At 41.7% G+C, this 14,021-nt stretch overlaps 1 protein-coding gene across 11 annotated transcripts in view; it reads right to left on the bottom strand.

The window, feature by feature from the left end:
• The window catches only part of LOC124048818 (lysine-specific demethylase 2B-like), a 52,545-nt gene that overhangs the window by 21,835 nt on the left and 16,689 nt on the right, over window positions 1-14,021 (bottom strand). For 8 of the 11 annotated variants that reach the window (XM_046369925.1, XM_046369924.1, XM_046369919.1 and 5 more), the window contains 3 exons: window positions 8,240-8,366; window positions 7,514-7,935; window positions 7,304-7,402 (listed from right to left, as the gene is read on the bottom strand). In XM_046369925.1, the coding sequence (XP_046225881.1) occupies window positions 7,304-7,402; window positions 7,514-7,935; window positions 8,240-8,366 (648 nt within the window). The remainder of the gene's footprint in view (window positions 1-7,303; window positions 7,403-7,513; window positions 7,936-8,239; window positions 8,367-14,021) is intronic. The other 3 variants (XM_046369920.1, XM_046369922.1, XM_046369923.1) reach the window with 1 other exon arrangement.

Below are 14,021 nucleotides of genomic sequence, written 5' to 3'. Positions count from 1 at the left end.
CAAACATCTAGTATAGAGCTCAGAAGAGTGGAGTCTGCTATAGCAGCAATAGGTGGGACCAACTCCCTATTAATGCTCAAGATTTTGGAATGAGATGTTCAACGAGCAGGTGTCCACATACTTTTGGTCATGTAGTGTACATCACAAGCAACAAGACACTGATGTATCATCCATCAGATTCCCTTACATAACCGATTACCTGACATCATTTAGTGATCTTGAAGTTAACCTGCCTTAAAAGAGTAGCTCTATCGCTGTCAGATCATACCTCGGGGCCAGGAGGCCAAAGGACTACAGACCTCTCGTGAGAAAAGATTTTCCAGACAGCCCTCCACATTGTCTCCATAATCACCTTGGTCTCCCACCATGTCTGGATGCAACACCCCTTGAAGGGATAAACGCACAATGAGATTCCTGTAGATCAGTGACAGAAGGGGTTAAATCTCCCTCGACATAGAGAAAGAGAGTCTCAGTTACCATAATCACAGTCACAGGAAGCTAGGATCACTTTCAGTGACAGATGTTTCTCATCATATTCCAGATTGTATAGAGAGCATGCCATCTCCTTGCAAGGACATGCAATGACATCAGAAGTGTAGCCTCTCCATCTCATCAGCAACAAAGCCTTTAATGCCTAGTAGTTTGACAACAGGTTTGTTATCTGTAAACTATGTAATGCATTCCCAGACCACAGACGCATATTATGTAAGGTATGAAGAAGATGAGCGTTACTAAGCAGGCTTATTCCTTAGCTCAGCAAAGCTGAGGTTCAGTAGAGGAGTAGAAGCAGATGCCACAGCATAATAATCTACTGCACTACAGCTAAGCACAGGAGGACCTACTCAATGTGCATTGGCCATACCCACGCACTCCCAGTCACACAGTACAAACAGACGTCTGGATCTTAAATCAAATACTGCTGGAAAACCTCAAGAGGAAAAAGCGAGCGAGGAATAATAGATGCAGAGCTCTCAGAACCTGAGGCACTGTGATCGCCCAGGGGTACGGTCAGAAAAAGATGAATCGTTATCACGTCACCATATTTATTTTAGGCTACTTCATGAATATTCATGTTAACGGGGATCAAAAAGGCTTGTTGCCAACTGCTGTCCAAACATTGACTGCACTGACACTTTCTATTGTAAATCTTCTGGATTTACAAGCCTATGAAACTTGCTCCTGATACAACAAAAACTCAAAAAGGACAAGGAATTCACAAGTGACTGACTGAACAACCTCTTGTAATTTATCTCAGATCAATCTATCCATATCTCATAGCACTGTAAAAACATCTGCAACCAGACCCTTGAAATGGTGATATGTTTTCATCTGACATTGAACATCTGCAAACTTGCACAGAAACACCACATACAAACTGGTTGTGTAAATATCTACAGCAATAACGGGGGGGGGGATCTTCCGCCATCTCATCTGTGAGAAGAATGGAAAAGAATTCAACTGTATCCAATGATATCACAACCCAGCCTGTGTATAATTGGAAGGGGGTGTGGAATGCAGTCAGGGATATGACTGTGTGGCTGAAGAGCCTATACACAAACACAATATCTCCCTCACTGTTTACATGCACAATTTGCAGGCTGTGCCAAACACAATTCATACGATACACATGAACTTCATTTTCTCTCATTACCATACACAATCGCAGGCACAGTAAATCTATTCAAATGCATCTGATTTATTCTTCCCTTTACACAAGCCCATACGAACCATTTAAATATTCATCTCTAATCTGCATCTTTCTGTCTGATCACACACACAACATTCTTGTTGTTTATCTCATTTTTCTTCCCAGTTCTGGAACAACCAGTAGCTGCCCTGAGGACTAACACTGCTGTCTGAACACTCAGTGCCTTCTTCCTGCACTTACCAGGTACACACACGCACACAACCTGTCAATGAAAAGTACAGGGGAGAAAAGAAACCAGAGAAAGGAGAAACGGCATCTCTTTAGGTGGCTCCAGTTCCACACAATATCTACCAATGATCAGCTCAATTCACCGTGCCTCACACACATACACATTCCTCTCCTTTTCTTTGTCCCGAGGGTTTGGGTTCAGTGCGCTAACCAACCTGCTCAGCCTCTGAGTCGTAATCCTCATCGTCAGCGCTCAGCGACATGGCCATGGCCGGTTTTCATACCCCGACCAGCTCACAGCAAACTGACATGGCTGAAGGCAGCCCCAGCCTAAAGCCTCCTCCTCCTACTGCTGTCTACACCACAGCCCTCCCTCCTGCTCCACAATCACCAGCAAAGGCAAGGCACACAGCACCGCACCACAGATCAGGCTAGCTCATGAGTAGAGAAAAGCTAGGTCTGGGAGGGAGTACAGGAAGACAGTGCAGCCAATTGGAAGACCATATGCAGATAATGTATTTGAATATGTGCAAGGGAGCCCCACTTCTTCCAGTCAGGAGAGAGAACGCAAAACCAATTGGGGGATATTCATGAGCAGGATCACTGGGAAGGAAAACCAGACCAGACCAGTCCAGCCAATAGAGAGACAGATGGGGTTTAATCACCAAAGGTGCACACAGAATCACCGGCTGTCATTTAAAGGGACCGACAGTGAGGAGCACCAGTAGACCACATTTCTATTCTCAAAATTCTAGCACAATGCAGAGCTCTGCTATTGTGTCTCAATCACACTGCTCTGTGAGTGATTCATCTAGTCTGTTGCTCTCCTCCCTGCCCGCTGTATCAGTGGATCTGGATTTGATGGCTCTGCTATGGCATCTACTATATTTCCAGTAGCTTGGAATTGAACATGCAACACAGGAAGTTAGAGAAGATCAAAGAGCTCCACACAGACCATGTTCTATTCTGCTGCATTCCTTCCCCAATCTGTCTTAACACAGCAGTGGAAATGTGTTATTTGGTATTTTATTAGGATCCCCATTAGCTGTGGCAAACACAGCAGCTACTCATCCTGGGGTTCACATAAACCATGACATAATACAGAACAGCTCAAGGACAGAACTACATGAATATATTTCTTTTTACAAAAAGGCACAGATGCTGTGGCACAATTTCGCATTTTTGGACCTGCTACAAAAGGATACATCAGACTTTTTGTCAAGCTGGTCAGTATGCCTAGGTCATCCATAATGTACAGTTATGAATATAACTAATGTTCCCTGAAGGAGGGAACATACCATGAAGAGTCAACGACCGATCCTATTCACCTGAATCAAACTGAAATCACACACAGCCTTCCTGGCTATAATACCGGGGCTTGCGTCCATTTTCTCAATTCAGTGCCGCTCTTCAGCGAGCCCAAAACCCCTGACGGTGCGAGGCCAAACATGTTATATACCTTGTTCCCTCTTTCAGGGAACAGTAATTATAATTATAACTGTACGTTACCTTTCAGTCGGTGACTCTGTATAACATACTATGGGACACACAATCACGTCATACTATGGGACACACAGTCCAAGTCATGCATCCTAAGAGCATGTAACGTTTTTTTTTTCAATTCAAGTAAAAAATTAAATAATAATTAAATCTACACATTCAATGACTTGTTCAACTACAAATCGTGACCTTGGGACTACAAGGTTGACCTTACAAATAACAGAGCTTCAGATGGTTCCTGATACAGTATATCTGTGAAGATCTATCTGCATAAACCCATCTGAACTGGGCGCTATAAGTTTCCATCTGCAATGCAATCACAAGCCTGAACAAATACTGACAGGCTAATCAGAACACGTCTGCCATCTAAGTAAAGTCTAGGGTAGTCTAGCCAGCAATAATGGCACACAAGCAAAAAAGCAACCGTCAGAAAAGTTCAGTTAAATGATGTCACATCATTGTTCAGGGATGAATATCTTTCATTTTCATTGTGAAACCACATGCCCTACAGTACGGTTGGAGGTTCAAACCCAACTAGTTAGCCTTTTTGAACTTCCTCTCACCACTGGCCATCTTACTCAAGGAAGCACTGGCTACACAAGCAGAGCAGAAAGTAGTTAGCTTTTAGCAAACACAAAAGCCATACCAAGGCCTCAGGCCCAAAACTTGCAACATCTAGGGGGATGAGTACTCTCTCCCCACTAACAGACACCTAATTCGGAAGCGAATCTCGTAGCCTTCGTGTGCTTGGAAAGTTTTCAAATTGTGTGACATGTTCTTCCTTCAGGCGACCTGAAGAGCGAATAATTATGGAAATGGTAGCGCCATCTATTTGCCCGTTGGGCGTGATTTCAGTTTGCTTCAGGTGAGCAAGATTGATAGACCGCTGCGCCACATCGAAGGCACTGCATCTCAGTGCAAGAGGTGTCACTACAGTCCCTGGTTCGAATCCATGCTGTATCACATCCGGCCGTGATTGTCCCATATGGCGGCGCACAATTGGCCCAGCGTCGTCCGGGTTTGTAAATAAGAATTGGTTCTTAACTGACTAGCCTAGTTAAATAAAGGTGAAATTAAAAATAAAAAAAATAAAAAATAGTTGACTCCCCATAGTATGTTATACCGAGTGACTGGCTGAAAGGAAACCATTTATCATTTAGCGCAAAGCTCTTGCTTGGTAAACAAGAACACTTCAAAACAGTTAATTATCCAACAAACACTGATGAGGAGACCCAGCTGTGACATGAAGATGAAGAGCAACAAATAGAGAATCTCATTGTGTTCCTCGTTAGGCAACCCTGCAGCCCGCTAAGTCAAAATTATGGAAATAAGTAAAGCCTCTGTTCTAGGGAAGGAGACAATGAAGTGAGAGAGTGACACACAAGCACCAGAAAAGGGGAGAGGGGTAAGTTGAGCCATTTTTTACATTCAGCATCACTCCGTCAACTAAATATAGTTTAAATATAGAAAATATTCTTTCTAACAAAGATATCTGCATATGTTTCCAGATGTTGTGTATCCCTGGAAATAATCAGAATTCATGTCACCATTAGTTTTGAAAACATAGCTTGTCCTAAAAAATGGTCTCTTGGCACAAATTACTCTGGGTAATTTGCCACTTTAAAATGTCTGTACTGAATTAAATATTACTAGGGATGCACGATATATCGGTGAACATATCGGAATCGAACGATATTAGCTAAAAATGCCAAAATCGGTCCCGATGTCAAAGCTGACTTGCATACCTATATTATGCAAGTACATGACATAATGACGCCATGTAAAATGTTGAGCTACACGTGCAACACAGCATTCCTAACCTAGCACACAATGTCTGCTGTGTGAATCGAGCAGTCAAGTCGAGCAGTCTTTTGAAAGACTAAGAAAATTTCCGCGAGACAACTCAAAGGCGAAATCGATTAAAGCATTCATTGCCCTTGACAATCAACCGTTCTCTGTCGTGAGTTGCACAGTGATAGCTACACTGCTATTAGCTTGACACACACACACACACACACACACACACACACACACACACACACACACACACACACACACACACACACACACACACACACACACACACACACACACACACACACACACACACACACACACACACACACATACATACATACTATGGAATGCCATTTGGGTCTATGCGTGTAAAAATAGATACAGTAGCACTGTCAAAGCAGTACAAAAAAGTCTGCAAACAAGCAAACACCGGCCACGAATGATGTGTTTACAATACCGCGTTGGTAATAAAGCATCATTTTTTAACCGCAACTTCTGGGTTAGCTAGCTTTAGCTTTGTACCTAGCTAGCACTAATACAACCAGCCTGAAAACAATGACCAGTAGAAACTGCAGTAATTGTCATTATTCTTAGCAATGATTTAGGAATCCTTGTGAGTAAGTACTAGCTAGGTTGCCACTTGTTTGCCTATTGAAATTGAACTTCAGTTCATGAAAATAAATAGCTAGCCAGCTACTTAACCCTGTTGCCCAAAGCTAACGTTATAAGCAGCCAGATGGCGTCATCTGGCTAGAGCGGCTCGACCTGACTTTTATTTTGAAGGCTAACCGCAAAGTCCACTGAAGGGCCTCACAACAAATCCTTATTGTGGCTAGCTTCACATTAATGGTGTTCAGGCCCATCTACGTGAAGCTAGCCACAATAAGGATTTGTCACAATAGTGGACCTTGCGGTTAGCCTTCAAAATAAAAGTATGGCACTGTACTATTTGTAATCATTTACATCACTGTTAATGACATACTTTTATTTTGAAGGCTAACTGCAAAGACCACTATTGTGGCAAATCCTTATTCTGGTTAGCTTCACATAGATGGGTCCGACCACTATTAATCAAATAAGAACTGTCTTAGAAATTAGGGTTCTTTTAGATGATGACACCTAGCTATATATAGTTAGTGTATGTGTAACCTATATTTAACTAGGTAAGTCGGTTAAGAACAAATTCTTATTTACAATGACGGCCTAACCCGGCCAAACTCGAGCAACTCTTGGCTAATTGTGCGCCACCCTATGGGACTACCAATCACGGGCCGGATGTGATACATCCTGGATTCGAACCAGGGTCTGTAGTGAAGCCTCTTGCACTGAGATGCAGTGCCTTAGACTGCTCGGTCAATGTGTGCGTTAACTCTAACTCTACTAGAATGCTTAAAAGGCCACTAAAAATGTTAAATATCGGTTTCGTTTTTTTGAAGGCAAGGAAAATATCAGATATCGGTATCGGACAAAAATGTAATACCGGTCACTAAATATTTCCACTACCTTTTCAAAACCATCTTTATTTCCCAAACACAATTCCATACAATCACAATCACTTTCTTGTCTTTTAATAATTGTAAGTATATTTTAACAGCACTTAACACCTAACAAACACTTTGTACTTTAACATAGGCAAGGTCTTGCTGTTACCTCATATCCCAGCGATAATGTCTTGCATTACACCTGAGAACTTGCCATTGGCTCAACGACACCCGAGGCAAAAAAAAGGATGCACTTTCATGCTAGGTTTAGGACCTCATGTTGACGCTTATAGAGACCCCAACTGATGTATAGAACAATATTAAACATGATCTACCTTGGTTTAGATAGAAGCATCATGAAACCTCTAACAAATTAATTTGACTTGGTGAAAATCTATTTTTTGGACCTAACTTGTTACTACTTTTCCCCAGGAAATTTCTTCCTTCACAGACTACATGAAATGATGACCTCTTCCTAAATATTTAGTCAAATGGTTAATTTTCTGTATAGTTTCCAATAAACAATGGTGGCTCAACTTACCCCACTCTCCCCTAGGACATGCTCACTACTTCACTGGTCCAAGACAGAGAGAATGAGGATGGGCAGGATATCAGATGAAAAATGAATAACAAGTCTAAGGAAACATACATGCATTCTCACCTTGGCAGACTTCTTGGGCCAGAACACCACAGGTACTCCAGTGGCAGCCATTTTGGGGTCATCATCTTCATGTTCCTTCAAGACAACCTGGGGAACGGGTAGAAGAGTAAAGTATGTTCCTCTGTTTTGTAATTGTTCATCCAGATATATACACAAGACAAAAAAATACACGAGAACTAAGCTGGATGAGGCACATACCTTCATGTCCTCCAGCAGGGCCTGGGGGTCCTTGATGCCGTCTGGAACACCCTTCTTATTTTCAGGGAGGGCTTCCAGTTTCTCCACAAGGGCCTTGAGGCCCTTCAGTTCAAACTCAGTCAGATGAGTCCATTTACTCGGAGACTCTGAGACTGACGAGCCAAAGGGGGTTTTGGGGAACTCTGGAGGCTGGGTGGAGGTGGGGATGCAGCTGTCCTCAGAATCATTGGACAAGGCAGCTTTGAGGTGTCGAAGGCCGCTGGATTTACCCTTCCTGTTATCAGGAGAGCAGGGATCATCAAATGCTGACCTGTCACCCTGTTCATCCCGTCCCTGTTGCGTCTCGCAGGACTCCTCCTCGTCCATGTCCTGACTCCGGGAGTCAGAGGAGGGGCTCTCTGTGCTCAGCTTAGTTTCCAAGTCTGAGGAAGACAAGGATGAGAGAAGACGAGGGGACCAATCTGCTGTGTTCCATGTGTAACCATTCCGGTCAGATTATAATTTCAGTCACTTTCATCATGCTATCATTTATGTGAGAAGGCAAACTAACTGATTAAACAGATGAGTTATATCATTGGCTCTTTCCAAAGCATTACCCACTTGTGAGTGGTAATTACAACAAGAGTGCAAGGCAAGGCTCCCCATAAGAATTCTCAGGATAGAACCGGTATTCATAGACACACTGTGGGTATTGGTTAAATAGCGGCATTAGCTGGGCTCACTCACCGATTAGCAGAGGCTCTCTGCAGAACTCCGGAGTGAGATGGGAGCGCTTGGTCAGGCAGTGCACGTACCTCTCCAGGACATACCAGCACATCTCATGGTAGAATGGGTAGCGGAACTTGGAATGAACCTGAAACGAGTTTGGAGAAACTTTCACAGTCTGAGAGAACAAAAAGCTTTTTAAAAAAAAGACAATGGGGGTTTCATTACCATGTTTAATCTACTACCATTTTTTTATGATTAACAAGAGTTGATACCTTATCTTTACTGTGAGTCTAGTGATGCATTCACTGTGTTAATACCCAGACAGTAGATCTACTGTGACTGTCAAGTATTGTAAAAAAAAAAGAAGAAAAAAAAGGAAAATAAATCCAACTTAAAAACAACATGGATAAAAGACAAACGTTAAAAGGTTATGAACAGTAAATATCATGTTTTTCAAGAAATTTGATGATATTTTAAAGAATCAGATCAAAGTATGATGACCCAAGTATGAAAACTGACTTGCTTGTACATTGATTGAAAGTTTGATCATAAAGTGACTGGTCCCCTCCCCCATGTCAACCACTTGGATTCACTATAAAGGGGACAAGGTGACATCACCTTAACTCTCATTTTAATACAGCATGATATTCTCTTACCTAATATAAATGAGTATTGTCTTGTAACAAACATCAGAGTGTTGGCAGAGGAGCGTAGTTTATATAGCTACTCTTCTGGTGCCAAAAATGTGACTGTAGGGTGTCAGCAAATATCCTTTTAAAAAGTGTACTATTCATCTATGGCAAAGATACTTATATGTTTGCCCTTACATCTGTGTCTGGTATTAAGTCTTCAGCCAGCATGGAACAAATTGGGGTGGGGGTTCCAAAACTCAGACGCAGCTGTCAATTCAACACATCCGTCAGTGCTGCTGTGAACCGCATCACAAGATAGATACAAACCTAGAGATGTCTGAAAAATGTGATATAACTGATGCAATTTCAACGTTGTTTGAGTTGCTTTGTGTATCACCAAATTTGCTTGAGATTATTTTACTGCGACACTGCATCCAAGTTGCCTTTGACATAAGCGTTTCAATGACTGGGTCAGTCAAGGCGCGCTCCTGAATATAAGCTCCCCGCCCACTCAGCCAGTATTTTCAAACTTCCCAGTAGTTAGCCATTTGAGAAAAAGTACTATCAAAATGACTGGTCAGGACCTTCAGGTTAAGTGACACAAATGTAAGACACACTGGTAAACCAGAGGTTCTTCTGAAGGCCAAGCTCTTCCATTCATTCACTTCTCCAGGCAGAGCTTGCCCTCTCAGACACAGCAGCATGATCTGATTCCCACTCTCCTCTTAGAAACACAGCTATATTTATCTCCCAAAGACAATTTCACTCAGATCAACACTTGTCAAAGTGATGATCGTTTCCTTTCTTTAGCTACATTTCTATCTCGAGGTGTAAAAATAGAGCGAGCACAACGTGCCGAGCCCTGGGGAGCATATGAAACTGTCGCCGTTGTTACACTCATGCCTCTTTTCCAGCAGAAACAAAAATAGTACTGTACTTCCTGCAAAGCTGACTCTTCCTACAATCTATCCATCGTTTCCGAGAAAGCCACATTTAGCCAAGTATCCACATAAAACGCAAAGCCTGCAGGACTAGCATCCATATTATTACAATAACTACTCTGATCATATTATTGTAAAGAATATCCGAATAAGAAGAGTGAAATCTGTCTAGGAATTCCTCTATGTAGGTCATACAGTACAAACAAACGCATACACACAAAACCAATCTTACACAATATCTGATCACCATAAGAAGCCCTTGGGAGTTTGTGTGAAAAGGAGAGATAAACAAATAGGCCTACAGGCTTGACCCTCTTTCCTTGAAGTCCGTCTCTGGCTGATAATATGAAACAAGCGCCATGATTATTTTCAGCCTTTGTAAAGCTGTATTCTGATTCAACATGCACTCCTGTCACTGACTCCATTTCCACATGAATATAGATGGCATTTTTTTATAAAAGCAGGGGGGCTAAGCCCTCATCCTCATCGGCACCACCATTAGCATCAGTCTGCTTCTCAATTGGACGGTAATGGAAATTACTGCACTTTCAGCACTTGTATGCCTTACGGTGTCACATTCCTGCACAGTTCCATTCAAATTGCTAGCTTCCCAACAGTTTATGTCATATTACTTAAACCTATCCTGATCAGATCTGTGAAAACCAAGGAGGTCTGGCTGAGGAAGGGCCTAATTGTATTTCTATTAATTATGGATCCCCATTATCTGCTGACAAGGCAGCAGCTACGCAGTTATACAATTTTTAAAACATTACAATACATTGACAGATTTCACAAACACACTGTGTGCACTCAGGCACCTACTCCATCGCTACCACATATCTACAATACAAAAACCATGTGTACGTGTGTATAGTGAGTATGTTATCGTGTGTGTGCATGTGTTTGTGTCTCTTCACAGTGCCCGCTGTTCCATAAGGTGTATTGTTATGTTTTTAAATCTAATTTTACTGCTTGCATGAGTTACTTGATGTGGAATAGAGTTCCATGTCATCATGACTCTATGTAGTACTGTGGGTCTTCCATAGTCTGTTCTGGACTTGGGGACTGTGAAGAGACCTCGTGGCATATCTTGTGGGGTAGGCATGGGTGTCCGAGTTTTGCGACAATAGTTCAGACAGACAACTCGGTGCATTCAACATGTCAATACCTCTCATAAATACATGTAGTGATGAAGTCAATCTCTCCTCCACTTTGAGCCAGGAAAGATTGACTTACATATTATTAATGTTAGCTCTCTGTGTACATCCAAAGGCCAGCTGTGCTACCCTGTTCAGAACCAATTGCAATTTTCCATTTTTGTGGCACCTGACCACACAACTGAACAGCAGCCCAGTTGCAACAACTAGGGCCTGTAGGAACTGCCTTGTTGATAGTGCTGTTAAGAAGGTAGAGCAGTGCTTAATTGTGGACAGACTTCTCCCCATCTTAGCTACTGTTGTATCAATATGTTTTGACCATGACAATTAACATCCAGAGTTACTCCAAGCAGTTTAGTCAACTTGCTCAATTTCCACATTATTTACTACATGATTTAATTGTTTAGTGAATGATTTGTCCCAAATACAATGCTTTCAGTTTTAGAAATATTTAGTACTAGCTTATTCCTTGCCATCTACTCTGAAACTAACTGCAGCCCTTCGTAAAGTGTTGCAGTCATTTCAGTCGCTGACGTGTATAGTGATAAGTTATCCGCATACATAGACAAGTGGCAATTCATTAGTAAAGATTGAAATAAGTAAGGGGCCTAGACAACTGCCCTGGGGAATTCCTGATTCTACATAGATTATGTTGGAGAGGCTTCCATTAAAGGACACCCTCTGAGTTCTGTTAGACAAGTAACTCTATCCACAATATAGCAGTGGGTGTAAAGCCATAACACATAAGTTTTTCCAGCAGAAGAATATCGATAATGTCAAAAGCCGCACTGAAGTCTCAACAAAACAGCCCCCCCAATCTTTTTTATCCTTAATTTCTGTCAACCAATCATAAGTCATTTGTGTAATCAATCAATCAAATGTATTTATAAAGCCCTGTCTTACATCAGCTGATGTCACAAAGTGCTGTACAGAAACCCAGCCTAAAACCCCTAGGAAAAACTACCTAGAAAGGCCAGAACCTAGAAAGAAACGTAGAAAGGAACCAGGCTACGAGGGGTGGCCAGTCCTCTTCTGGCTGTGTAAGTGCTGTGCTTGTTGAATGTCCTTCCCTATAAGAGTGCTTGAAGTCTGTTGTCAATTTGTTTACTGTAAAATAGCATTGTATCTGTTCTAACACAATTTTTTTCCCACACGTTTACTACGGGTTGGCAACAGGCTGATTGGTTGGCTATTTGAGCCAGTAAAGAGTGCTTTACTATTATTAGGTAGAGGAATGACTTTTACTTACCTCCAGGCCTGGGGGCACACACATTCTAGTAGGCTTAAATTGAAGATATAGCAAATAGGAGTGGCAATATTGTCCACTATTATCCTCAGTAATATTCCATCCAATTGTCAGACCCAGTGGCTTGTCATTGTTGATATACAACAATCATTTTTTAACCTCTTCCACACACATACTTTACAGAATTCAAAATTACAATTCTCACCTTTCATAATTTGGTCAGATATACTTGGATGTGTAGTGTCAGCTCTTGTTGCTCGCATGTCATGCCTATGTTTGCTAATCTTGCCAATGAAAAAAATCATTAAAAGTAGTTGGCAATATCAGTCGGTTTTGTGATTAATGACCAATCAGATTCAATGAATGATGGAGCCGAGTTTGCCTTTTTTCCCAAAATGTAATTTAAGGTGCTCCAAGACCTTTTACTATCATTCTTTGTCATTTATCTTTGTTTCATAGTGTAGTTTCTTCTTCTTTATTATTCAGTTAGTCACATGATTCCTCAATTTTCAATACGTTTTCCAATCAGTTGTGCATCCAGACTTATTTGCCATTCCTTTTGCCTCATCCCTCAGCCATACATTTTTTCAATTCCTCATCATTCCACAGGGATTTAACAGTCATTTTCTTAAATGGGTGCAGGCTTATTAGTAACTGGAAAAGGCCATTTCATAAATGTGTCAAGTGCAGCATTTGTTTGCTCCTCATTAAACACCACGGACCAACAAATATTCTTTACATCAACAACATATGAATCACTAAAAAACTTATTGTATGACCTCTTATACACTATATTAGGCCCAGCCTTTGAAACTTTAATTTTCCTAGATATAACTACTAGATTGTGATCACTACATCCGATGATCTGGATACTGCTTTCAAGCTCATTTCTGCAGCGTTAGTAAAGCTGTGATCAATAGATGTTGATTATATCTGTTAAGAAGCCTTTTGGACCTAGACTTGGCGCTCCGGTACAGCTTGTTGTGCAGTACCAAAGAGAACAGTCTATGACTAGGGTGGCTGGAGTCTGACAATTTTTAGGGCCTTCCTCTGACACCACCTGGTATAGAGGTCCTGGATTGCAGGAAGCTTAGCCCCAGTGATGTACTGGGCCGTTTGTAGTTTGTAGCGGTCGGAGGCCGAGCAGTTGCATCACTCCGTACCAAGGAGTGATGCAACCAGCCAGGATGCTCTCGATGGTGCAGCTGAAGAACCTTTTGAGGATCTGAGGACCCATGCCAAATCTTTTCAGTCTCCCGAGGGAGAATAGGTTTTGTCGTGCCCTCTTTAAGACTGTGTTGGTGTGCTTGGACCATGTTAGTTAGTTAACTTCTTGATGCACCCATCCCGTGGATGCAATATAGCAATATTTGCTATATAGCACCCATCCCAAGTGCAATATAGCAAAACACAGCTTAGCTTGTTGTTAATACACCTGGAGTGTCAGATTTCAAAAAAGCTTTTTGGCGAAAGCATACCAAGCGTTTATGTAAGGACATCTCTCTCAGCAGACAAAACATTACAAACAGCTAGCAGCCGAGTAGATTGGTCACGAAAGTCAGAAAAGCAATAAAATGAACCGCTTACCTTTGATGATCTTCGGATGTTTGCACTCACGAGACTCTCAGTTACACAATAAATGTTCCTTTTGTTCCATAAAGATTATTTTTATATCCAAAATACCTCCATTTGGTTGGCGCGTTATGTTCAGAAATACACCGGCTCGAGCGGTCACGATCGGGCAGACGAAAATTCCAAATAGTATCTGTAAAGTTTGTAGAAACATGTCAAATGTTTTTTATAATCAATCCTAATCAATAATAT

This window comes from Oncorhynchus gorbuscha, linkage group LG11, assembly GCF_021184085.1.
Source record: "Oncorhynchus gorbuscha isolate QuinsamMale2020 ecotype Even-year linkage group LG11, OgorEven_v1.0, whole genome shotgun sequence".
Lineage (NCBI taxonomy): Eukaryota > Metazoa > Chordata > Actinopteri > Salmoniformes > Salmonidae > Oncorhynchus > Oncorhynchus gorbuscha.
This window is presented reverse-complemented; position numbering and strand designations above follow the sequence as displayed.